The sequence below is a fragment of the Echiichthys vipera genome (assembly GCF_963691815.1).
Source record: "Echiichthys vipera genome assembly, chromosome: 8".
In the NCBI taxonomy this organism is placed as follows: Eukaryota; Metazoa; Chordata; class Actinopteri; order Perciformes; family Trachinidae; genus Echiichthys; species Echiichthys vipera.
This window is the reverse complement of record NC_139833.1, coordinates 17,010,024-17,036,578: the sequence shown is the minus strand read 5'-3', so window position 1 is coordinate 17,036,578 and position 26,555 is coordinate 17,010,024. Positions and strand designations below refer to the sequence as shown.

Sequence of the window (26,555 nt, the reverse complement as noted above, 5' to 3'; positions counted from 1 at the left end):
CCGCCACCCACCGGAGCGGCGCGTGTGGCATGCTCCACAATGCCATACGCTTTTTATAAGTGATATAAGTTTCAAACATGCTTCTTAGTCCGCAGTTTCTCCACGAGGATGACTGAAAATGTCCATGTATGCAGTTTTTCATTTTTTAATTGAAAACATCAGCATTAATGGGAAGACTCTTGGGGTCCTTTTTGCAATAACTGAACGCAATTTGATTCTGCGTGTTTTTATAAACGTGGTTATTCTTGTTATCCTACTGATTTTGTTGTTTTTGCCTGCCTTTGCCTTGGTTTTGTATGCATACTACTTGGCATTTATGGGGTTTAGTCTCCTTGACTTGTGGTTATGATAACCTTGGCATATTGTACCTCTCCTCCTGTGTGTCTGTGTGTGTGTGTGTGTGTGTGTGTGTGCGCGCGCGCGCGTGTGTGTGTGTGCGCGCATGTATTGCTATTGTAACTTTTTTATGTTAATACATTTTATATTTTTTCACATGCTATCAAAAAAGAATAGGCTATTAATGAATGGTCATATAGTGCCGGGACGAAAGGGCTACAACTTTGAGATTATTTTGTGACACATGCTGTTTCCTTACAGTAGCTGACACACCCAAATACTTATCTGAATGCGTGGCAAGTAAGAGGTCGGATACCAAGACCCAGCACTAGTCTGGGGGGAAAAAATGAATTCATATTCTAACAGTCTTAAATTTTCTTCCAACATCAAATTATTATTGAATAAAATATTTTACTCACTTTTATTAAGCTTCATTAGCCAATTTATTCTGCAACAGTATTTACTTATTTTACTGTGTATGAGCATACAGTTAAATTAATAAAAACGTAATATATAATTATATTCTACTGATGAAGATTTTTGCTTCTTCCTCTTTTTCATCATAAGCTTGTTGCTGCCATCTAACTGCAATGTGCAATCAAAACAGGCCAACAAACTGCAGTGGTGTAAAGTAACAGTAAGAACATTTGCTGTACTTAAGTACAAGTTTAAGATATTTGAACGTTTCTCTGAGTAATTCCATGTTATGCTACTTTATAGTCTACTTCTAGTACTTCACTACGTTTCAGAGGAAATATTGTACTTTTTACTCCACTATATTTATTTCTTCAGTTACTTTACAGATTCAGATTATTAATACAAAATATTATCACCAAATAAATATCTGTTGTTATAGATTAAGCTACACAGCAGTATATAAGGTAAATAATAGCCCCACCTTTATTAGCTGCAATATTTAAGTTATATTTACATTAATATATATATATATATATATATATATATATATATATATATATATATTAATGTATAACTATATAACTATATCTCTTTTATTTTCTGCCTCTGCATTCCAATCCCTCTGCCAGATGTTGGTTCTTTTGGTTAATCAATCAATTATACCATTGTTTAACTTGTTCTATTAAATAGTCATTTCATTTTATAGCTGCCTTTTTCACATTTTATTGAAATGACGCATTTTTTAAATAAACAGTGAATTTTTCCAAATATTTTCAAAAATGCGGAATAGTTTGTTTATCCACACTATTATTTGACCATCATTAGGGGGCAATGGAGGCCAGTGTTGTTTACATTCGGGGTTCAACCCAAACTTAGGGGAGTCCGGCCAGCATGCCCCGAATAAGACCCCCCCCCCCCCCCACACACACACACACACACACACACACACACACATTTACAGCCGCAAGGAAAAGCTCATCCTTTAGAGCCTACATCCTACATTGTATCTAATCTTCATTATTCTGATACCGTGTCCTATAAACATGAGAGCGTCTGTTTATCTCACAGACAACTTTACACTGTCAACAGCGAATCCAAATATGCTCATCAAAAACAACATTTAACTTAACAACACCTAACCAACATTTGCGGTTGATGAAACCGCAAACACATCAACATTTTAACATGTTAAATACACCTTGCCTAATGCAAAAATATGTTTATTGACTGCTGCAGTCAAAAAAGTTGGCCTCATGTCTGAGGTTGCCAACTGCCTGAAATGGGGAGTATGGACATATGGGCATGTAACAAATATAATATGTTTTACACCTGCATAACTGGTTTATTATTATACTCATTTTATCTAAATATATAATATACTTGGTTGTAAGAAGTCATCTATATCTAGCTAATCAAGACACTTTCCCCTGTTCATCGCTGTGCAAAATATGGTTTGTATTTAGGCCTCAGGAAGATACACACACACAATTTTCCCAGCAGGATGCAATTTAACACCCATGTGCCCCGCTCCTGGGAAACACAGCAGCTGATTCAATAACTTTCTTGTAATGTTTTTTAATAGTGCAAGCAACTTGTTTTAACAGTGCAAAGTATTATTATGTCATTCTTTAGAATATAAGAAAATAAATATTATTAAATAGATCAATAATAATAAATCAATAATTTCAGTAGCCTAGTGTGAAAAAACGCAATTTCGCATATTCTTTGGGTCAATACATGAGTCATGTCTATCTAGCGAAATAGCATTATGCGCAAATGCATGAATGAAGATTTCACATACATCCACCCACGTCCACTCCCGTTGGAGCCTTACCGGAAAAAAAACTCACTTTCCCTTGCAGCATTGCGGCTCCCCCCTCCCATCTCGCGCCTTCCCTCTTGTCTCTCCTCGACCTGCTAGCCGTCGGTGTGTGTGTATGTGTGTGTGTTGTTGAAGCAATGATGGCGGCAGCGGGATGCGGATCAGCAACCGCGGCTGCCGTAGGAGGCCAAGGTGGTACCGCCACAGCCAGAGGTCGTTTCCCCGGTCGGCCTTGGTCGTCACGCACTCGTTTGCGCTCCGAGAAGCGATGGCAACTCGGACGATCAGGCTCAGAAGCTGATGATGTGACAAACGGAGGGCCAAGGCCCGCGAACCTGGTGCTATCGTTAAACGAAGACCAGTCTCACTTGCGCTTACTCGGGATAGAGGCGAGCCACCAGACCCTCGGCCAGGCTGGATACAGCTCTAGTGGGAGTGAAGAGGTGAGGTCCCAAACCGAACCAGGAGTTAGTATCTTTATTTCATCTTTTTCATATTTTTGTGTGATTGGTTAAATGTGCAAGTATGAGTGCTGTCCACAGCCAGTGTGACAGGTTAACGTTGGTAGCACCATGGAGAAATGTCAACATCCCTTTCGCTAGGCTAACGTTAGCTTCAAAGCTAACACTTCAGGCTAACCAGTGTTAGCATAGTGCAGCTTTTCCATGACATTTAATGATCAACACAAAACACCACTGAAGCAAAAGCAGCACAGACGTGAAATGAGTTTCCTCAATTGCTCTCATGTGGGTTAAAATATTGGAGTGTGAACACATGAGTAGAATTTATTTTTTATACAGCCAGTACGCCAGTTTGTAAACAGGGGACGCATTTATTTCATGTATGGCCCGCTCGTTATCAGGCCAGAGTAGCAGCGAGCTAACTGTAGCGAACACAAAGAACGGGAGGGCTGCACAGCGGCTAACTGCTCTGTTTTCATACGCTGTCCAGATGCGGGCAGATTTGTCTGCTCAACTGGTTTAGATAAGACAGCGCATATGCATCTTCTAGGACAATATTTATCTGCTTAAGCTAACTGTCATAAAAGCACTAATATAACTAGTAATAAGTTTTCATTTTAAGCTAGCTTTTTTGCAGCCAGAAGTGAGTTTAATAAATGCTTTCCGAGCGGAGCTAACTGCTAGCCGATGTTACCAAAACACGACATTTTTAAATGGAGGTGCAGAAAGTGTGTCTTGTTGTAAGAACTGAAGGCTCCCTAGTATATTACACATGCACGCAACGTTAGTCGCTTATGTATAATCTTGAATTGTAAAGAGTGTAGCTGCGCTGAAGGCTTTCACTTCGCAGCTGCAAACACGAGCGAGGTGTGCACGACTTGGAGGGAATCGTAATTACAGACTGCCTTTCCCTGCAGTTTTTGTGTTTAGAGAGTGTAGGTGTTCTCCCCAGCTGCTCCAGTGTGTGTCATACAAAGGTTGTAGATTTGTGATCTTGCATGAGATGGTAACTAATCTAGATCACATGTAACTGCATCAGGGAAGGTTCAGCGAGAGTTCTCTCAAATAGTTAAATTCATGTTTGGTTGTAACTAAGGCAGGCCCTATCCATGTTGGTGCTACCGCTCAGATGAGATGAATGAAAATATTTGGTTTGAATGTGGAAAAGTGTGAACAATTGTCCATTGCCTCTCATTAATATTGTTGTAAAGTTTTAACCAGGTAACCAGTTTATTATTTATTTATTATTTGACATAGCCGTTGATCCAATATGCTAAGATAAACGTAAATTGTTGTTGGTTGTATTGATAAAATTATCATTATGCTGAACATGAATCCATTCTTCATAATAAACTTTTGGAGACATTTTAAGTGCTCTTTATCTACAGTACAGTGGATACAATTAATGCCATGCTATATAATTCAGAATGAGTACTGTTAACTAAACATTTCCGTCATATGTTTAGCTAATGGTTAAGCAGCCTCCAGCAGAGTGGTGTTACTTTGCTTTGAGTGTTAATGATTTTTATTTTACTTTTCAAGGGAGATGACTTCAGAGGATTTGAAGCTGAGAAAAAAGGCTCCAAAGGACCCGCATGGTCACGACAAAACCCTTCCAAAGGTAAATAAAAAATGGTACTGCATCATATGACATAATTGTCGTAATTTATGAACCACACACAAGTTTGGACTACACATGTAACACATAAAATAGGGTTGTTCTCTATTCCCAGTTCATTGACTAGAGGAGCCATGGATTTTGTAATATCTAAACTCTTTCTTGTTTTGTAGGTGATGCTGTCAACACAAAGTCGAAACGACAAAGTGAGAAGCTACCGCTTAAAATGCCAGCAGTGGAGGCAGATGTTACCCCACCTGATCCTGTAAAGGATGTAAAATCTTTGGAGGAAACACACAGCTTATCTCCTGATGCAGAGCCTGCAAAGGATTGCAGGAAAGGTTCAAAAGGAAAAAACACTATGAATCGACAGTCCACTAAAAGTGGAGCCTCATCAGCAGCACCAAGGATTACTATAAAGTTGGTGGCCAAAAAGAAAATGAAAACCGTAAAGGAACCTCATAAAAAATCTGCAAAGAAGCTGAAGATAAAAGGAATCCAGGATCAGCCTAAAGCCAAGGATATTCAGGGTGACCAGATTTCAAGTGCTCACGTCAAATTAAAAACTGAACCACAAGAGGATAAACATGTCACAGAAGATAAGGGAGGGGGGACTGTACCTGCAAGAAGGCGTGGGAGATCTGCATCAAAGTCAACAGAGCCTGTCTGCAAGACTAGCGCCAAAACTGTGGTCGATGACCAAAAATCAAAGGAGAGAAAGTCAGCCGATCGATTAGACGCTGTAAAGGAGGACGAGACTGTGGAGCCAAAAACAAATGCAAAGAAATTAAAGCATAAGGAAATTGGGATAGAGCAACCTTCTGAAATTCATCAAAAAGTTATTCGTAGGAGCAATAGAGTAACTAACCCACTCACTAAGACCAGTGCAGCTGAACCAGAAAGTCTGAGTAAAAGTGATACCATTTTGGTAGAGTCAAAGCCAGAAGTTACTCAAATTGAGGAGACCAAACCATCAGTGAGAGGTGCCAGACGAAGGCAAAGTAAGAGGCTGAATAAAGATCCTATGGTGCCAGAAAACCACGGGCCATCATCCACAGAGACCGATCATTTAGCTGTAAAGTCCAATGACAGTTTGCCTTTGAAAAATGAGGAAATGCGGGTCCCAAGTTTAAAGTTGATGAAGGTCAGAAACCCCAAATACGGTGCAGACACCAGTAGGAAGAACTCAACTCGAAAGAAAAAACTGAGAAAAAAATTTGTCTGGACTTTAACATTAGTGAAGGGAGAAAGTCTGACAAGGGGAGCCGAAAACAGGGCCAAAATAACAGAGAAGACTGTGAGTGAAGTGGATCAGTCCACTTTCTGTGACACTAGTGTCAACAAGAGTTCAAAGGCGATGGATACAACATTTAAACATAACCCACAAGAGATTAAAAGCCTGGATAATAATGAGAAGACTTCCCAAAACATGGCTGACGTGTCTAGTGAGGAAAAGACCACTTTACAGGTAGAAGTTGAAGTAGAACATGTAAATGAAATGCCTCCACAAGAAATTACTAAAACGGATTGTGGGAAAGTTCCACCTCTTCAGATTAAAAAGGTCTCCTCTCCTGGGAAACATAAAAGCTCAAAACCCTCCTTTTTAATTCAGCAAGTTAGCCCCGTGTCTGAAAAGAAAGAGGATGTTCTGAAAGATCTAAATGAAGTTAATGAGGACAAATCATCATGTCTGGATACTGAAGGCACACCATCTAGGAGACTAAGGAGGAGGGCATTAAGCTTTGATTCACCACAAACCAAGTCTGACGGTCATAAGCCAGTGACCACCCAGAAACGGAGGCCTAGAAAAAGTCCAAAGGATGAAGATACGCCGCAGGTGCATGTTGAAGATTCTTTTCAGGCTACAACTGAAGATTCCAGCTCACACAATCTTCCTAAAGACTCCTCTCAGGACTTAGCGGAGGAGCCCTCACAGGTGAGCAATGTAAATGCCAGTGCAGTTCCTAATCAGGATTCCTCAAAGCTCTCTGATGATCCCTCACCGATGCCAGTTGAAGTTTCTCCGCAGAAGGGGGAGAATGAGGTAGAACCACAGATCAAAGAGGCCAAACCACTGTCTGTGCCTTCCAAGCCAAGAAGATGTAGAAATAATAAACTGGGGAAAAAGCGATCTGTTCAAAAGAAGAAGGCTGTTGTCTCTTCTGAAACTACTTTCAGCAAAGAGTTGGCTACAGTTGAAGCATCTGTAGAAGAGTCTGTATTAAAGGAAGATACTCAGCCTTTAGTTACAGAAATAATTCAGTCAGAAACAAAAGATTGCACCCAGCCTGAGGCAAAACAGGACACTGTCTCGGTGGAAGAAGAGCAGATACAGCCACTGGTGAAAGAGGAAACTGACATTCAGTTGATAGATAGTCAACCATCTTTGGTGGAAGAACGCCCAGAAAGTGATCCACAAACACTGTGCCTGCAAAAGAAATCTCACAAAAAAATGAAAAAGAGGCGTAAAAGTTTGATTGGGCAGCGTCAGAAGCACAGGCACAGGAGCAGAGATGGGAAGTTTGCTCCACTTCAATTATCTGAAAGTGGAATTGTTGATGGTGATAGTGACATTTCCAACCCACTGGCAATTATTACACCAACACCAACTCCAAGATCCAAACTTATTGGAGTACATAAAAAGTACAGAAGGAGACTTACAGGCCTTCATTTTATTGGGTCCAGAAGGCCAAAACCACAGTCTAAAATCATTTCTAAGCTGATGGAAATGAGGCTTGACAATGACAGTTTGAAGCAGGAAGAAACAGACACATTAGTCGATGGGGGACAAGCAAATGTAGATGCCCATCCTGGGAAATCCAAGTTTGTTAAAAACATCAAGCATTTCATAATGCCTGTTGTAAGTGCCAGATCCTCACGAGTGATCAAGACCCCTCAAAGGTTTATGGATGACGCTGGAATGTCTGTATTGCCCCGAAGAAACTCACCAAAGAAGGGTTTCCAACTAGGCTTGCAAATGCGCCCGGTAAAGAGGCGAGATGACGGTATGAGCAGAGCAATATCCCCTATCTTAGCAGTTGACGAGGAGGACATATTGAATGATGCTCAACTGGACGTCGATCTGTTTTCAGCTCAGGACTTAGACGACGACATTGATATAGCTGAAAGCCTATTTTCTGAGGAAAAAAGGGGCAAAATTGAAAAGAAAAAGTCTCTAAAGAACTCTTTTAAGTGGCATGTGCCAGAAGAGTCGAGCGAGGAAGTGTATACACTGGACAAAACTTCAGAGGACAAATGTGAGAATCTGTTTTTATCTACACCAGTTGATAAGCCCACAGAACTATCTACTGACCTCCCGGATGCCCAGAAGAAGAAAAGTTCCCCCAAGTTCAATAAACAAGTGGCCCAACTCAAGATTTATCAAAGGCTAAAGAAGGCGCACATGGGACTTCCGAAAAGCAAAAGCACAACAGAGATGGATGGTGCGAGTAAACCTCTTCCGCCTCCTGTTGATTTGGCAGAAGGACTTGATGATGAGGCCATGAGCATCAGCCTTAGGCAACGCAATACTAACACAGGGAAGAACAAATCCAAATCCAAGATTAAGATAGAAGATCTTGATTCCCCTGGAGTGGTGAGAAAAGTGTCTGTGTGTGTTAGGACTCTGAACTCCAAGTCCCTTGCATTTCAACATGGTAAAGAGGAGGATTTAGCAGGGAAAGACACTGTCCAACTTCATTCAGGTAAGCAATTTGAATCATCTGATTATTTAATGCTAAGCAAGCACTTGCTTCACCACCTATAATGGACCAGAAAAGTATATACATTGCTTTATTTCTACAGGAGAGTTGCAGTCAGAACAGAACCTAAGCGCAGGTGAAGGCGATTGTCCTGGATCTGTGGAGAAGGGTGCTTCACAAAGAGCGCGTCTCACCGGTGCAAATAAAAGAATGTTCAATCTCCTCAGGAAAGCCAAGGTCCAGCTCATTAAGATTGACCAGCAGAAACAGCTTAAGTCATCTGGGGTAAGGTCATGATCACCACAAGCACATGATCTGTCAATGTACCCTTTGATTGTTCATTATTAGATAAAGTATATGTAATAGGACCTGTCATAGATGAGGAAAACCTCCAAGAGTTTTAAATAATTCAGGGGGATTTTTGTATTGTATTTGTATTGATGGCTTGTTTCGCCTGTTAACCTTGTAGCTCTTATCTGGCCCGACTGGTGCCAGGGCTCGAGATGTGACCTCTAAGAGACAAAGGCGGAAGCAGAGGGTTCAGTGTGATGCTGATGTACCAATCAAGACAGAGGCACCTCAAGGACAAGTAAGTGAACAAATCAATAGGCCTGAGGCGGACATTGATCCAACTTCAAATCTTGTTGCTGTTTCTGGTTTTACAGGTTTATTGTTGGTAATGAACATGCTGCTATAGTTGCTATTCACTGAAATGTATGACTGATTTCAGATTTGGAATAAATTGAGTCCTCTGTCAAGTCCAGCCTCTTTACATCAGTGTTTATATCTTTATCTGTTTTATAATTTTTTTTATTTTTACAGCTACAGGTCGTCTCCCCACTGTGCCAAGAGTTCCGCAGAGCAGGAGGTCCACGTATAAAGCATGTGTGTCGTGCTGCATCTGTGGTCCTGGGGCAGCCTCGAGCCTTGGTACCAGATGATATTCCCAGACTTAGTGCATTGCCTCTGCATGAAAGAACCGGCATCTCCCCTTCAGCCATCCCTAAAGGTAGGTGTAAACTGATAGGCTTTTTTTTATCAAACATACTCATAAAACTTTTCACAGCTTGAATGTGATGAATTGATGGCAGCAGCAATAGTAGCAGATGTGATGACAGCACTTGTTTCAACTTCTCATTCCTGGCAGAAGAGGAAATAATTGTTAATAATCGATTTCTTTTAGCAGGATGCTTTGAAACGGAATAATTTATGATGATAATAATACATTGAATTTCATTGGTGATTTATTTAAAATGGGCAACTTTACAGTTGGCCCACTGCTAAAGCATTTTTTCCTATAAATCATACTATTCAAAAGATTTAATGTATCATTGTAATTGTGAATATATTTAAGAATAAAAAAGTGATAGACGAGATATTACTGAGTGAGTCAAACCAAATTAGTGTCACCAAATTGTCTACAAAGACCCTGAAAGGTGGACGAACTACCTGACTGACTAATGGTTGAATGTCTATTGTTGTTGCAGATATCGGGTCTCCCTCTGAATCAGACAGTCCCGGGCTGTCAGATCCAAAGGTCACCAAGGTCAAGAAGCCGTCGAATTTTGTGAAACGGAAAGGACTCGGCCCATTTGGGTATCGCTCTCGGAGGTGTGGTGTATGCAAAGGCTGCAATCACGAGGATGATTGTGGCAAGTGCATGAACTGCCTTGACAAGCCGAAGTTTGGTGGTCCCAATACCAAACGGCAGTGTTGTGTGTAAGTTAATCTATACGTAATCCTTAGTTGTAGTCTAGGGTTGTCAAAAAAAATCGATACTTTGAAATTCTAATATAGTGACAGCCCTAAATGGACTTCATCACAGTCTTTCAAAAACAATCACGCAATTTACTTATTGTGTGTTTTTTTCACAAGGTATAAGAGATGTGATCAAATTGAAGAAAGAAAGGCACGCAGGCTAAGTGGAAGAACAGCACCCAAAGGTAATTTTGCACTTGAGCGCGCAAGCTTCATGTTGCTGTGGTACTTCCATGTCAGGTGCATATTGACTCTTGTTTTTTTTAAGGTGCCTCAAAGCGACGGCGATCCTCTCTCAGTGGGGGTCATTCGAGTAATGACGAAGGAAACGAGGGTGCTGCTGACTCACCATCTGGTCTCCAGGGCGACGATCACAGCCCTTCAGTTAGGAAGCAGCCAAAACGTGTTGTGAAACCCCGTGTCTACTTTGACCTGGTGGACTACGACTCTGATCTAGATGACAAAGCTGTCTCAAGCTCTGCCTCGCCAGCCAGGAGAAGGGGCACTGGATCCCGTTTCAGTCAAGGTAAATAAACCTCATGATCTAAATGATTATTTTAATATTATTGTGTTTTCATCTCAACAACACAGATGAGTATTTGCCTACATAAAATGTAGTGTTGTCTGCAAACCCTTTTTCCAATAGTAAGATCATCAAGCTGTGTGATGTACCTTTTAATAATCCATTCTGTTTTTTTCCTGCCCTTTAAAGACTTTGTGTCACTGGATGGATTCCTTGGAGACATTTCAGATGAAGAAGTCAGGCATCGAAAGTCCAGTTCACACCGCGTTCCAGCTGTTCGACGTAAACCTGAGAAGGTGGGTAATTCTGAGTACATTAGTGCTAACACCCTGGTTGGACTACACAACTTGTTTTGTGTTGCAGAGATGTTCTGACCTACAGGTGTGTGTGTATATATATATATAGACTTAAGAAATAGTGTGTGTTTGGTACAGATCCTCGCAAAAAAAATCACACCATGTTCAATCCTACATGATCAGTATTTCAATGACAATGAATAATTCCCTCTAATATCATGAATCATATTGCAATTGTAATATCAGTCAAAATAGTCACAATTAGATATGTTTTCCAAATTGTGCAGCCCTACATTAGAGTTTATGGTTGTCTTTCAGGGTCTCTCATCTCAGGGTCCTTTGGAGCAGACTCCCCCCAGTGTTCTGGCTGCCCTGGCACATGGATTTGAGCAGAGAGATGCTGAGTCTTCTAAACCTACTCACAAAATCAGGGTCGACTTCAAGGTAAAACGTTTTGTTTTTTTCATGTACTGTATATTATAATCTCTACTAAACTACTTAAAAGATGTTTTTCAGTGGTTACAACAATCATAGATTTCCTGTTTTGAGCCATAGCTATGTGATGTTTGATGATTGGGGTTACACATGTTAGCATATTTGGTTTCTTCAGGCACCATTCATTCCAGAGAATGTGTATTCATTTCAGAGTGCTTTAGTTGTTGCATGTAAATGTAAATTAAAGCCATTGTAATTGGCTGGTTCACAAAACAGCATTATTATATTTGTCCACTAGAGGTCAGTGTTTATTTGTTAATGTGTTTCAACCGATCCGTTTAGTGCCACATTTTAACCTGAGAACAAAAATGTACAAAATCATATATAGAAATGTACATGACCTTTGTCATAACATAAAATGTAAACCCACTCCTTACATAGTCAGCCCACTGAAACAACAACATATCAGTATCTGTCAGCAGACTTTGTGTTATGCAGTACTTTTGAAAGACTTTTCTCAGCTGTTAATCGTGTGGTGTACATGATGTCTTTATTTTCAGGAGGACTGTACTTTGGACAACGTCTGGAATATGGGTGGTTTAAGTATATTGACATCTGCGTCACTTATGCCACCCTATGTCTGCTTCCTTTGTGCCAGTAAAGGGCAACATGAGGTAATTACATACATTTTGCTCTTTTTTGATAAAAATAGTTGATCTAGGGCGCTCTCTAGCTTACCGGGTAGAGCGTACGCCCCACATAGGCTGTCCCCGGTTCAAATCCAACCTATAGCCACTTGTGTCTCTACCCCTTTCCTGTCACTCTTAAGCTGCACCAACAAAAAAATGGAAATGAAAGCGAGAAGAAGAAAAAAAAGAAATAGTTGATCTGTCTCATGTCCCTTCCTACCATTTGGACACTAAATAATGCAGAAGGAAGAAAAAAAATGTATGCATGTATATAATTTGAGGGCAATTTTAAAATTCAGAAACAATTTGTGAATTTATTTTTTACAGATGCTGTACTGCCAAGTATGCTGTGAGCCTTTCCACCAGTTTTGCCTTGATCCAGCAGACCGCCCCACTGAAGAGAACAAGGAAAATTGGTGCTGTCGTCGCTGCAAGTTTTGTCATGTGTGCGGCAGGAATAACAAGCACTCAAAGGTACGGCTATCTTGACTAGTTTTGCTATGTTTTACTTCTCAGTATTTATGTGGTTCCGTCAGTTAACGTTACACTTTTTATGTCTCCCTCAGCCATTGTTGGAGTGTGAACGATGCCAGAACTGTTATCACACTTCCTGTCTGGGACCCAACTATCCAAAACAAAACAAGAAGAGGAAAGCTTGGGTAGGTTTCATGTTTCTTAGGAAGCACAAAGTCGTGTGTTTACTGTAAACCTGATGAGGCTGAAATTATTTGAAGGAGAGTATCAGTAGAAAACTGCACTCTAAATGTAACTATCATTCTTTTTTTGTAATGGTGTCTTTTGTTTTCAGTTCATTGTTCAATTTGTTCATAAAGTATGCTGGAAATTAGGTCCTTTCATAATTGGTTTTGTTGTAGTAATATACTAAAAACAGCAGGAAGGCCGAACTGAGAACACTTTAAAATCTGTTTTATTTGTCGCAAATACCATTGTTGTAGCAATTTTCAACAATGTTATTGTATATTGCGAATTTTCTCACATCTTGAAGCCCTAGTTAGAATACAGTGATTTCTGGTCTTAATGTGCTGGTTTCTGTGCAGGTTTGTGTGACATGCATCAGGTGTAAAAGTTGTGGCGTCACACCTGGAAAGAGTTGGGACACTGATTGGAACCACGACAAAGGACTCTGTCCAGACTGTTCAAAACTCTATGAACTGGGTGAGGCGAGAATTGATTGATTGAATGATCCATCACCTCCTTTAACATTTACCAACTTTACCAGTCTATTGGTATGCTTATCTTATCTGAATGCCTCTTTCTCCCATAAGGTAACTACTGTCCAATCTGCTTCAAGTGCTATGAGGATAATGACTATGACAGTCAGATGATGCAGTGTGGTACGTGTAACCACTGGGTACATGCCAAGTGCGAGGATCTCACAGGTGAATTTTATTCTCTTTGAGGATGAACATACCGTAAGTAAGGATATCAAACCTCATTAAGGCCCTGATCACACGCAGTGCATTTTGCAGGTAGCAAAGCAACAGGCCGTACCACATTCCCTCTGGCAATTTTCTGCCAAGTTTTTCAGCTTCTGCAAAACAGTGAGGCAATGCTTAAGCAGCGGGCAAAACACTTATTGAAAACAATTAGACTGAGATGTGCTCTGTCTGATCAGGTTTTAACACTGGTGAATACATTTCAAACTCAAATTGCTTTATGAATTTGTTATTTCTGGTGCTTTGTCGTTTAGTTGTTAACTGAAAGAAAACAAAGGATATCCGAATAACAAAGAATATAATGAGCAGGAAGAAAAAAGCTTGAGGGGATATCTAATGACTATTATTACTTGTTATTCCATGTCATTTGCTGAGGTTGCATACACAGCCCTACTTAATACAAATACAGTTTGTGCACATGATCTAGTGAAATATTTTGGTTAAAATGCATTACACTAAACCTCCACTGCTAAACTCCTCTCTTGTACATTATTTTCAGATGAGCTGTATGAGATCCTGTCCAGTTTGCCAGAGAGTGTTGTGTATTCATGTCGGCCATGCAGTGTGACACAGCCCAGCGCCTGGAGAGAGCTGCTCTACATTGAGCTCAGGGCTGGAGTGGAAAAGGTGCTGGCTTGCTTGCTGTCCTCCACCCTGACCCAGCACCTTGTTGCCTGTTCACAGGTATAAGACTCTTCTTTTTTCATCAATTGAATGTAATGTGACAATGTAACATGTTTCTTTTTTTTTATTAGTACTGCATCAGCACTGAGACTTGTGAAATGCAGTGTGTCAAATATGCTTTGGTTTCTGCTGCAGTGTGAAAAGTTGGTTGATCCTGACATTGGAATAGAAGGACAGCCAGCCTGTGACCTCCGAGCTGTAGGCAAGAAGTTTGACAAAGGCCTTTATACTACATTGGTGAGTACTCAACATGTTATTCAGTCTTAATTTTAAGGGGCTTTATGGATATACACTTAGAACTTTTGTTAATAATTAAGTGACACTTTTTAGGCAAGAAAACAAAAAATGGCAATATTCTTTAATATTACACTGACATTGTGCTTCAGCAAATATAGTCTTAACATTCAGTAGTTCACTCAGTAGTGATCCTATGCAGTAACAGTAATTGTTTCTGAGGTGCAAGAACTCTAGCCACACAGGAAATATGAGAATCTAATGTCACTGACGACCAAGTTCAAAAATAAAACTTTTAGTTTAAAAGTAAGCCACTAACCCATGTTATAGTAGGTGGTCAAATGACTCTATTTTAATATTTCTCCATGTACGTGTTGTTCTGTAAGGCACCATGTCTGTACAATGGTAGTGGAAACTAAGATGTGCAACTTAATGGATACCGGAAATTTCTTTTAAATTATTTTTTTATAGAAAATGTTCCATGAAGATGTGGTTCAGGTTGTGCGAAAGAGACTCGAACAAGAGGAGGATCTTCCAGAGGAGCAGAGACCCACAGCCCTTGCACGCTCTTACTACTTAAAGGTACAAAAAAGTAGAATTGTCAGTAAACATATTTATTTTAGGATGGGAGTGTGTGAAATGTGAAGCTATTTAATAGCTTTAGGAATACATTTAAGGTAGCATTTATAATGAACTGAATAACGTTTTTTTCTTTAGCTCCTTGAGGAAGTATTTAACTGGTTCAACAGCCAGGACCCAAAGGTGTGGAACTCTTGTACCAAAGACTTGCCAATGTGAGTAATTGTTTCCATTTACTGGTTCGTATAACAATTTAGTGCATACATTAAAACATTTAAAAAAGACGTTTTAAAAGTACTTTTTGCAGATGGCTCTTTGTCAGGATTATTTGTACTTGCATACATATTGAAAGTTACAAGCACATTTCTTTTTATGGCATGAAAATAAATATTTATTAGCTTTTGACCTATTGATTCATTTTTTTAAATAGGGGGATGCTGTCCAATGCCGTTCATCCTCCAACAAAGGAGCATGTTTATGCCCAGTGGCAGGAGAGGGAGAAGCTCTCATCAAGGGCACAGCTGGGGCTCCTGCAGGAAGACAATGGGCAAAGCTTAGATGTAAAGGAAGAGGAGGCAGTTTCTCCATTGTCTGGGGAGCCATCTTGTCGGAACCATTTCAAAACAAGCAGGGCTGTCAGGCTCAAATTCAAAGGTAATGCTGTGTATTTAGTTGAGTCGATAAATGGAGTTGGTTGTTGTTGTGTGTTGGGCCCTCAAAGTCTTAACTTTTGTGCATTTATGTAGGGAAAAGGGGCCGCCTTTCAAAAGCTGATTTAGATACCGGATGGTCTAAGGATGATGAGAGACAGTGCTCTTTGTGCCAAAAATATGGAGACCTCAAACCTAACGTAAGTAATGCATTAAGCATCACAGTGCATTATAAATACCAAACTTGGAGTGTAAATACTGTAGATACAGCACTGATTGGTTACTCAATTATTTTTTTTATTTTGTTCCATAGGAAGCAGGCCGGTTGCTCTACTTGGGCCAGAATGAGTGGGCACATGTCAACTGCTGTCTGTGGTCAGCTGAGGTGTTTGAAGAGGATAATGGCTCTCTGCTACATGTACACAGTGCAGTCACAAGGGGTCGCTTGATGGTTTGTTGTTAATCTACCTTGTAAATTGAGTTGCCTTTAATTTAATAACGTGTATTCTAATGTATACTCTCAATATTGCTAGGAATCTGAGTTTGATTACTTGTAAATTGTAAATCGATTATAGATGAATAGAACAAAAAAAAATTGATAACAGACTCCTAATTGCAAAAGTTATGCATTCTTATGATCGATTGCTGTTCTTCTATTACGTCAATCCCAACTCCCTTTTAGCGTTGTGAACGCTGCAACCAGACGGGTGCCACAGTGGGCTGCTGTCTGACATCTTGTCAAAGCAACTATCACTTCATGTGTGCCCGTTCCCGTCACTGTGTGTTCCAGGAGGATAAGAAGGTCTATTGCTACAAACACAGACATCTCATCAGTGGCGGGGTAAGTTCTGCTCTTCCAATTCTTCCAACATCGGTTCTGACCTTATTAGTGTGATGGTTTTTAATTGGATTCCTGGATGCATTATCACTTGTTTTCCTTTGTTATACAGATGATAACTGGTCAAGAATTTGAAGTAAACCGCAGGGTGTATGTGGATTTTGAGGGGATCAGCCGCAGAAAATTCTTGACTGGACTGGAACCAGAATTAATCAACCTAATGATTGGTAAGCACCTATCTTTTAGCTGGTTTCCTGGTCACACCATGGCATTTACAAAGATCCAAAATGCTTATTATATATGTAATATAGATCTTATGTTTTACTAATCGGTATCAACATTTTCACTACACAGGTTCCTTACAGATAGACCAACTGGGTGTGCTGACAGAACTTTCAGCTAGCAAAGGCAAACTGTTTCCTGTTGGTTTTCAGTAAGTTGCATTTTATCTTTTTGAAACGTAATTATGTAAATAAATCATATGGAAAATGGAATTAAAAGCACTTTTCAAATGTTGTTCTTTCTTCCCAAGGTGTACTCGTTGGTACTGGAGTACTGTTAATCCATTGCGCCAGTGCAAGTACACATGTACAGTTCGGGAGGTACGACCCATCATCCCTGAGAAGCCTGTTGAGGAGATGCCCGACCAAGGAGAAAATCATACCATTGCTCACAGCCCCTGTCCACTACCCGGTGTGTATTTTAATGTTTAAAAACTGCAGTACATTATGAGGTGGTTTACTGTAAATTGATAGATGAAGTTTATAGCTCATAAACTATTATTATGATTCCTCAGAGTCTGAACCCCAAGAGGCTGATATTACAGAATCCCAACCCCCAATGGCGGAAACCTTTATCCCAGGACCTACTCCAAAGTTAGATCATGGTGCAAGGCTAAAGATTCCCAGGAGACCAGCTGGAGGAATGTCCCGACCTCTGCCATCCCCAGGTAAGATATACATTTATTATATATACAGTTATTTTTTTCCCGTAAGAATCACATAAGTTCACTGACAAAAAGTATTTTTGATCCAATCAATAGCACTCAAGTCTCAATTCTGATATCCCCTCAGGACTAATCCAGGTGAAACCCCACCACATATTAACCATAAGTGATCTGGAGGATACTCGAAGGGTTCGTCGCCACAGCCCACACTCACAGACAACGGGCCTCCGCGGTCACATGCCCCTCCCTCCGCTGGGCCCTCTACCTGGACCAATCACCCTCCGTGCTGGAAAGTCTTCCCTTCCCACATCCCCGCTGTTCCCACTTGGTGCTCCAGACAACCTGAATTCTCCGTCATCTCGCCCTGTCGGAGGTAGAAGTGCTTCCTCGGTCCGATGCCCTGGGAATACGAAGACTCATTGTACCTCAGCTTTCTTTCCTCAGTCTACCTGGCAGGAGGGAGCAGGACCCTTTCCCTCTCCAAGTCTGTCTTTCTCAACATCCATACCACATCTACCCAGAAATCGATTGTCGTTTGAGCTGAGCCAGTCAGACTCTGTTGAGGTGCCACACAACTTCTTAGCTTCACCAGAACCTGAAGATGTCTCCCCAGCAAATGGTACATCACCCCAGAGGGATTTAGACCAACAAAAAGATGAAGAAGAATTTCCCTACAGTTCATTCCACAAAGATTCCAATATGAGTCTCGCCCAAGAGATGAGGACAGAACTGGAGATTGAAGAGACACTTCTGAATGAAGGCGTTGCAATGAACTGTGGGGGACAAATAGTGGTTGAAGGGGATGATCAAGAGGAATTTTGGGGGAGAGCCCAAGATGTAAACAAGAGGAAGATTCTTGTTGCCAACCTGCCGCGGTCTGCAGCCTCAGCCAGAGATGACTTGGGCAACAGCTCTTCTGATGATGATATGGAGCACTATTTTGACTTCTCGCGGACAATAGTCAATTGTCCCGGATCAAAAGATCATTCAAAGTCTCCCTCCTCCCCTCCCCCCCGACCTATGGCTCAGCTGGATGGTGTAGATGACGGTACAGAGAGTGATGCAAGTATGGCGACCAATGATGATGCTCAAAAGGTTGAGGGTTCTAGGCAAGCTCAGGTACAAGCCAAACGCCTAAATAATAAAAATGTCCCTGAATCGGACACTACAAACGGCAAACAGGCTGTTCAGAGTGTGTTCCCCAAAGCATCATCCAATGATAAGCACACAGATTCTTTATCAGTCCCCATCTCAGTTGCCAGCAAAAGTCCTAAAGACAGCTCACCTCTAGGTCCCCCTAAATCCCATGATGCCAGTCAGCCAAATGAGGACAACAAGGGATTTGTTTCTCCACAAATTTCACAAAACTCCTCACTCAAAGAGCAAAGCTCCGACACTCCTTTAGTAAATCATGATACTGTGCTTCCTACCCCAGTTCGTGATGCTCTGCCTAACTTACTCACAAAGGTGCCTGAGACCTCCTATTCAGAGGAGTTATTCCAGGGTTCCGGTTTAGGATTTGCCTCTGGAACACCTCTTGTTCTTGAGAGATGTGACTCGAGTCCACATTTAAGTGAGATGGTTCCTTTGCTAGAAGGCCCACTGCTGACTCAACACTCAGAAGATTGTAAACCCTCAGAGCCTGGTAGCAGCCACTCTACAGCGTTGATCAACCACTTAACAGCTAATACAATTGAATCCTCATCAGCAGATTCTACTGATAACAGTCAGGGTGCCCTGCTCGATCTTCTTCAGCCATCCCCTGTAATGTCTGCAGATGTACAGAACCCCTCTCAAGGTCTTGTAGACTCTCTGCAGATGTATTCCTGTTTACCAGGTTTCAGTCAGCCTCCTCTAACAAGTATTACACTTCAGCCTGTAACATCCTCACAAGAGTCAACCTTCCTATCCATGGGGCCTTTGTCTACAAAACTAACCACCCTCAGTCCTGTTGGAGACCTGACGCAACCACTGCTAAATGTTGCCCCTCAAAACGATACAGTTTTATCAGCTACATCAGGCACTTGTCCCCCAACAGTAACATGTGGAACTGTCTCTCTACCTATCTACTCCACACAAACACAGCCATTGGGTTCTACAGCTGTCACCATAATTTCTTCCTCTGCATCAATGCCGTCTCTTTCTGCATTGTCAACACAATGTTCAACAGCTCCAACAACTTTCCAACCCACCTCAGCCCCTGTGATCTTAAATGGTTACAGCTCTTCATCTGTGCAGAAGGAACCTACATCAGGTCACACAATCTCCATCAACTTCTCTACACCCAGGCCAGCTTTAGAACCTCAACAACCTGTGGTTTCCCAGGCTTTACCTGGACATGCTATTCTTACAGTGAAGGAGGTAGGGGGTCCAAATGTGGACCCTACACCACACGTCCTGCTGGTGAATCGCCTGGGGCAGATCTTCGTGAAGAACCCAGAAAGCAACACTTTCCAGCTGCCAACTCCCAGCTCCTCCTCCTACAACTGTGTCACTCAGATTGCAAGCCTTTTGCAAAGCAACGCACTGTCAGCCACGCTCGCAGCAGCTGGTAATATGACTGCTCCAACCCCCGGGACCAACGTTACATCAGCAGTTCCTCTGTCGGTTACACCCACTGTTCAGAATCCAACTACAATTACACAGCTGCTTACTCACAACAGCAACGGTGCAGTGGCGTCAGTTAATGTGAAGAAGCCAAGAAAGAGTACAAAAGCACCAAAAGACGAAACTGCTCCAGAGTTGAAAAAATCAAAGAAGAAAGATTCTAGTGCATCTAAAAAATCCAAATCATCCAAGGCCTCAGGGCAGGCTGCCGCTCCATTAAGTGAGAATCCTCCCATGACTCCTGCTGAAAGTGCTCAAGCAATTATCAATCAAGCAATGGCAAGTAACTACACCCCCAAGTGGAGTGGGCTTCGAACACTAAGCCCTTCTTCACTGGTCTTGCCACCTGGCCTATTGATTGAACCGGAGCCTCCGGTGTTGTCTCACCCTCCATCAGTAACGCCAACACCAGCTCCTGCACCCCGACCTCGCACCCATGTCCGCATGAAGAGAGTGTCATCGCTTTCAGACCGTATTGTTACTAAGAAGTCTAAAGTTGACTTCCTAAAACCAGAGCCACCCAGTGAGGATTTGGAGCGCTGCAGACCAACCTTTCCAAGCATCTCCAGCAGGGCATCAGGAGTTCGCATCAAGACCCCAACAGTGAAAGGAGTACTGAACCTGGACCAGTTAAAAGAGGAGCACATAAGCGATTCTGATAGCTCGGGGTAAGATTTTTCTTGTCTTTAATAGGACTGCAACTAACAATTATTTTTTTTGTTATGGGTTATTTAATTGACAAAAAAACTCAGCAAATCCTTACATTTTAGAAGCTATTTTTGCTCAAGAAATGATGAACTTATTATCAACAACTTGTCTCAATCCACAATACATCAATCATTGCAGCTTAAATCTTAAATATCTATGTAACTTGGTTTTAATAGCAGATTACATCCAATATACACACTAGTTAGAGTTTAAGAACATATTGTTGTGGAACTTACAATGGTTCATTCCCATAAAAATAGTTTTTGCAACATTGACAAATTGTTTCTTTCCCAGTGATTTCAATTAAGCTTCCATATTTATTTGACTTTTATATGCTTTATGAATGGTATATTTTTGGATTTACCAGACCTATACAGCATCAGTGTTCCCACTTTGAATTCTGGAAACAGCATATTACACAGGGAGACCGTATTGCATTGAGTGCATTTGGTTCGTTGTGTTTAAATTTGTGTTGTCTTTTCCAATCTTTCTCAGATCTTGGGATTATATGACCTGGAGTGAACAGGGCAAACAGCAAGCATGGGAACCAGTGGGGCACAGCACCCTGACTGACTGGAAAAAATACTCTGGTATTGCATTTTAATTGTGCAATTTAATAATTCCTTTGAATGAAAAAATATTTTTCATAACAATGTCTGCCACGTAAAGTATGACTAACCATGTGGGACATCGCTTAAACTGTGGCAACAACATTTCAGCATAGTATAAAGACTGACCGTATAAATTGTGTTTTTTTTAAGGCGCTGCTTCCACCACAGATGATGAACCACCACTGTCTGACGAAGATGAGGAATTTTCAACCAACAGAGACCAGCCGCACCTAAGATTTGAAATAACCAGCGACGATGGTTTCAGTGCAGAGGCCGACAGTATTGAGGGTAAGGCTAATATTGCAGAAGAAGTATTTCCCTCAAAAGCCGTCAAATGATCCAATATGCTCTCAAAATAATAAAACGTGTCTTTATATGGTAATTCTGTTACCATTTCTGTTCACTATTTACTTTAAGATGCCTAATTCTCAACTCTTTCCTCAGTGGCTTGGAAAGCAGTGATAGACGGGGTGCAGGAGGCCCGAGCTATTGCAAGGTTAAGACCTCTGACCTTTCAGAGGTTCACCGGAGCTCATGTGATGGGTCTGGTCCATGATGCAGTGGTGTTCTTGCTGGAGCAACTTCAAGGAGCTCACCGCTGTCAACGTCATGCCTTCCGTTTCTTCAAACAGTTCTCGCAGGATGACGACCTCCCTGTAAATCCCAGTGGTTGTGCCCGCTCTGAGCTTTACCTTAGGTTTGTTTACTTTTAACAGTTCAGATCAGTTATTGAATGTATTATCAAGTAGTAGTAGTTAAAATAGTGGTATAACATTAAATTATTTTTTTTAAAGTATGATGATCATCATATACCAATGCTTTGTCACAGCTCTTGGTGTCTGATACCAACACACAAGACACTTGCATGCACCCTACAAAAACAAACAAACAAACAAAAACTTGAAACACAACAATCAAGCAGGGAGACTTCACTCTCTGCTCAGGATGCCATTACTCCACGATATCTTTAGCAAATAGCTGTTTGCTACTGTATTGCTGTTCTGAATGTTGAGTCGAGTTTCTTTAAAGTACTTGACTTTTCCATACTCGTATAAACCCGATACCATTTTCTCTTTTCTCTCAACAGGAAGTCCACATTTGACATGTTTAACTTCCTGGCTTCTCAGCACAGACAGCTTCCTGACATTGGGCTTTATGATGATGAGGAAGATGAGGTTCTTTTGAAGTCCACAAGGTCAGGCTTCACACCTATTGAGTCGTTGATGTTTTTTGTTTTTAAATATAGTAATATTAAAAAAAAACCTTGCTGTTTCTTTGCTCAGTTTACATTTAAATTGACTGCATTTTGTATTAAATCTGTAATGGTAACCTTATGATGGAAGTTAAATACTGTCCGCATAAAATATTTAGTCAAATTTGTCTTTAAAAAATATATGTAAAAAAATTATTTTCTGGATGTTTTTGCTGAATTATCATCTGCTCTTCCTCTTAGACGGGCTACTAGCTTGGAGTTGCCCATGGCCATGCGCTTCAGACATCTGGAAAAGACATCTAAGGAGGCTGTAGGCGTGTACAGGTTAGCCCATAAATATATTTGGAAAAGAATCAGATATCTATGTGATGTTGATGACATTTTGTTTAATTTGGGTAACTGTTTTTGAGTGGCACCTAGGGACAACAATGTTGGGTTTCAACCTTTTTGTGTGACCAAAAAAATTGTAGTGAGTTGAATATTTTCAACCTTGCCTTGTGAAGGTAGTGCCCAAAGTGAATCAAACAAAAGTCATCAGTTACACACAGTGTTAACAGTCACCATTTTAGTCACCTAGTAAAATTTATATATATATATATTCAATATCCAGAAGCTGAAAATACGGATAAATGTTGATAGTCAGACCCAAATACTGGAGAATTGGCCTAACCAGGCTATACTAAGGCACAGTGGTCCTTTGTGCAACATACAAAAATCCGTACGCTTACATGGTCCCATTGAGAATTGTAACATGTTGCTGTTTAACAGATAATATGATCATCAGGTCATCATCACAGTTTAGCATGCTATGCCAACGTTGGCTCACTGGCACAAAACACAAGCTAGTTAGCTTTGCAGGCATTTGGCAAACCCCCTCCAGAGCAACTTGGTTGATCCAATAAGGAAGTGCAAAAAAATGCAGTTCTCCGAGTGTCCACTAGGAGTAGTTTGCACAATAGAGCAGTTTCTCATTGACCCCCATGCTTAATAGGCAGTTTTCACAGCAGAATTAAACCTTTTTTAGGCCTGGTACAAAAAAACAGTATAGTCCTTATGTTTAGGCCATATCTCACATGTCACTATTGGAGTCCCAGCAAATGAATGGGTTCTGACGTTTGTGCGTCTGTTACAGGTCTGCTATCCATGGCCGTGGTCTTTTCTGCAAGAGGAACATTGAAGCAGGCGAGATGGTCATTGAATATGCAGGCATTGTCATTCGCTCTGTGCTCACCGACAAAAGGGAGAAGTACTACGATGGCAAGGTTGGTGGGGTTTCTATTTTATTCGTTTCATGCAAATGAAATCTACAGTAATTATGGGTTAAAATTGAGAAAAGTTAAGCGGATGTGTCATTTTTGCCTTGGCAGGGTATTGGCTGTTACATGTTCCGCATTGATGACTTTGATGTGGTGGATGCAACCATGCATGGCAACGCAGCGAGATTCATCAACCACTCCTGTGAACCTAACTGCTACTCTCGAGTGATCAACGTGGAGGGCCGGAAGCATATCGTCATCTTCGCTCTTCGGAAAATCTACAGGGGGGAGGAGCTCACCTATGACTACAAATTCCCCATTGAAGATGCCAGCAGCAAACTCAACTGTAACTGTGGGGCCCGGCGATGTCGGCGTTTCCTTAACTGAGGCATCCCTCTTATAAAAGGGGAGGATCCTGTTTACCAGTAAGCCTTAAATTAAGGTGGATTGGGCTTGGGGAGGCGGGGGGCAGTCCGCACAGAAGGGGAACTAGCCACTATCAGACCAGTCGGAAATATTTGGCTTGTCAGAAGTGATTCGTGGACATTTTTATGGAGAACCTGTGCAGAAAGTTCTTATCAGGCACGTTTCTTTCTTTTTCCTGGGAAAGAGTTCACAGCAACATGACCACAGCAGTAAATATTTGTGGAGGAAGTGGTTTTGGTGTTCATGACAACAGGACATTTAAAACCAGGTGTTGAAAAAGTAGGAGGTTCCTGGATCAGTGTGGACGATGCCAACAGAGTTTCTTTGATACACACACGTCAAGCCTTATTTGTTTGCATCATTGCTGAGAACCTATAGCTAGACTTTGAGAGGTTCCTTATATGTTTGGTTCATTTCTTGTCTGTCTAAAGTACACTTGTAATCATGTTTGCTCCATCCTCCAGTGATGGGAACATTATAGCCCATTTGTGCAGTGGTGAAGTCAGTTCTTGAGCCATACATCACCCCAGACCTTTGTATGTTTTATCTGACATTTAACACTTCTCGTGTTGTTAATATTTTTCTTTTTAGACTGTTTTTTCTTTCTTTTTTTTCGGGAATTACAAAACAACCATGGTGCTAAGCTTTGAAGGGTCTTTAACGTCTTTAGTTGGACTTAAGATGTCCTGCAAATCAGGAATTGTTTAGCTGTTTATTCACCCTGCTGAGACCATTTATCTTAAATGTATGCACTCGAGCAGTACTCTTATCGTCTTTGGAATGTAAAGTGTCTGCTAAGTTTCACACTTTAGATCATCGGTGTGCTATTTGTCACCTACTCTCTTCCTGTGATGGTTTTAAGATAGATAGCAATGTAACGGTTTCAGTCAGTAACATAGTGTCGTATTTATAAAGACAGAAATGTGTCTTTAAGATGTACAGTGTATGTAGCAAACACTACCCAAGCCAAAAGTGAAAAGTCGTGGTGAATATCAGTTTTTTAAAATATATATTTTATTATTCTCATGGGAGATGCTCATTACCTATTGCAATAAGACGTTGCTGCCCTACAGTTGCACATCAAACGGACAAATTATCTTCATCTTTGTGAAATCCGCTACAGTTTATCTCTTAATCAGGTAGAGCACTGGTATAAAGCGTCGCCACTGAGTGTGTGTATTCAGCTCCTGCAGATTTTCTGGATGTTGCAGGAAACGTTCAGTCTGAAATGGAGCTGAGAGAATGGACTCAGCACCTTAAAATAATGTTTGTTGTTCTTAGTCGATGTTCAGTGCCGTCATTGATGAGACTAATCCAATTCACACTGTTCAAATTGGTAGTTCTATTTATTCATGTTTTGATTTATATTTTTAATGGTGAAAGGTTGTGCTTTGTTTAAAAGGTGATGGTCTAGTGTATTAGGAGATCTTCCCCATTTGTATCTTTTGTTTTTGTTTACAACTCATGTCCTTTGTTTCATTAATTTACTTGAATTTTCTTTTGGGGCAGTTGTGGCATGCGTTTAAGCCTTTATGACAGAAATTGTTCTATAACAGGTATTTTTAATGGATACATTTTATTTGATTTTTGTTATTGTAGATTACTGACGGTCTTAGAACAGCCACAGGAGTAAAGTGAGCACTGTTTGCCTCCCCAAGCCCATGATCATGTTTTATTTTATTTTGTCCCCTTCCATCACATTTTGTCTTGATCTTAATCCTTTTTCCTTCTTGCATGTCCAATCACTGGGATGGAGCCCAGAATAACTTGTCAATCACCTAGCTGACGACAGCAGAGTCACTCCCAACTCCTTGCAAGGATTCTACCTCAGCTGTTTACACAGATGTTTGGGAATACTGATGCAAAAAGAGAGGATGATAATTTAAGAGTCGCTTGGTTTTAATGTCCTGCAGAGCTGGTGAGTGTGTGTATGGGTGTGTGCGTTTGTCGGTGCGTCTGTCATTTTGTGTGTGCGTGTGTTTGCAATGAAGGATGGCACTAGTCAAAACCTGAGGTTATCATGACCATCTCTCCCAGAATCTGTTAAGAAAGCTGTATGTTATATATACACACATATATAAATATATATATATATATAGTAGGGTTATTTTAAAGTAAGTGTAAAAGACATACAAATGAGAAAATATGTGATCTTTAAATTTACGTCTTTGTTACCATGTACAAATAAACCCCGGGTTTGTAAATATTTGTATACATATTTCTAAACCTGTTTAATTTTTCTATGCACTTTTTTATTTATAATGTTATTTGCTTAATAAAGATGTTAAGA

At 40.8% G+C, this 26,555-nt stretch overlaps 1 protein-coding gene across 2 annotated transcripts; it reads left to right on the top strand.

Moving 5' to 3' along the window:
• Positions 1-2,708: 2,708 nt before the first annotated feature.
• On the top strand, positions 2,709-26,555 carry kmt2bb (lysine (K)-specific methyltransferase 2Bb). 2 transcript variants are annotated; one of them, XM_083918350.1, is made up of 36 exons: positions 2,709-3,018; positions 4,579-4,657; positions 4,828-8,358; positions 8,459-8,640; positions 8,825-8,944; positions 9,178-9,364; positions 9,843-10,074; positions 10,231-10,298; positions 10,382-10,639; positions 10,826-10,932; positions 11,251-11,376; positions 11,928-12,041; positions 12,384-12,530; positions 12,623-12,715; positions 13,115-13,232; positions 13,343-13,456; positions 14,013-14,197; positions 14,333-14,434; positions 14,903-15,013; positions 15,149-15,225; positions 15,441-15,664; positions 15,757-15,860; positions 15,974-16,111; positions 16,343-16,501; positions 16,611-16,725; positions 16,853-16,931; positions 17,031-17,191; positions 17,295-17,447; positions 17,572-20,719; positions 21,255-21,349; positions 21,521-21,658; positions 21,815-22,067; positions 22,458-22,565; positions 22,824-22,907; positions 23,716-23,845; positions 23,951-26,555. In XM_083918350.1, exons 1-36 carry the CDS (start codon positions 2,713-2,715, stop codon positions 24,224-24,226), a joined length of 11,622 nt encoding a protein of 3,873 aa, XP_083774476.1. In that variant the 5' UTR covers positions 2,709-2,712; the 3' UTR covers positions 24,227-26,555. The 2 variants fall into 2 exon arrangements, with proteins under 2 accessions (XP_083774476.1, XP_083774475.1); XM_083918349.1 differs by having other exon boundaries at positions 2,709-3,042.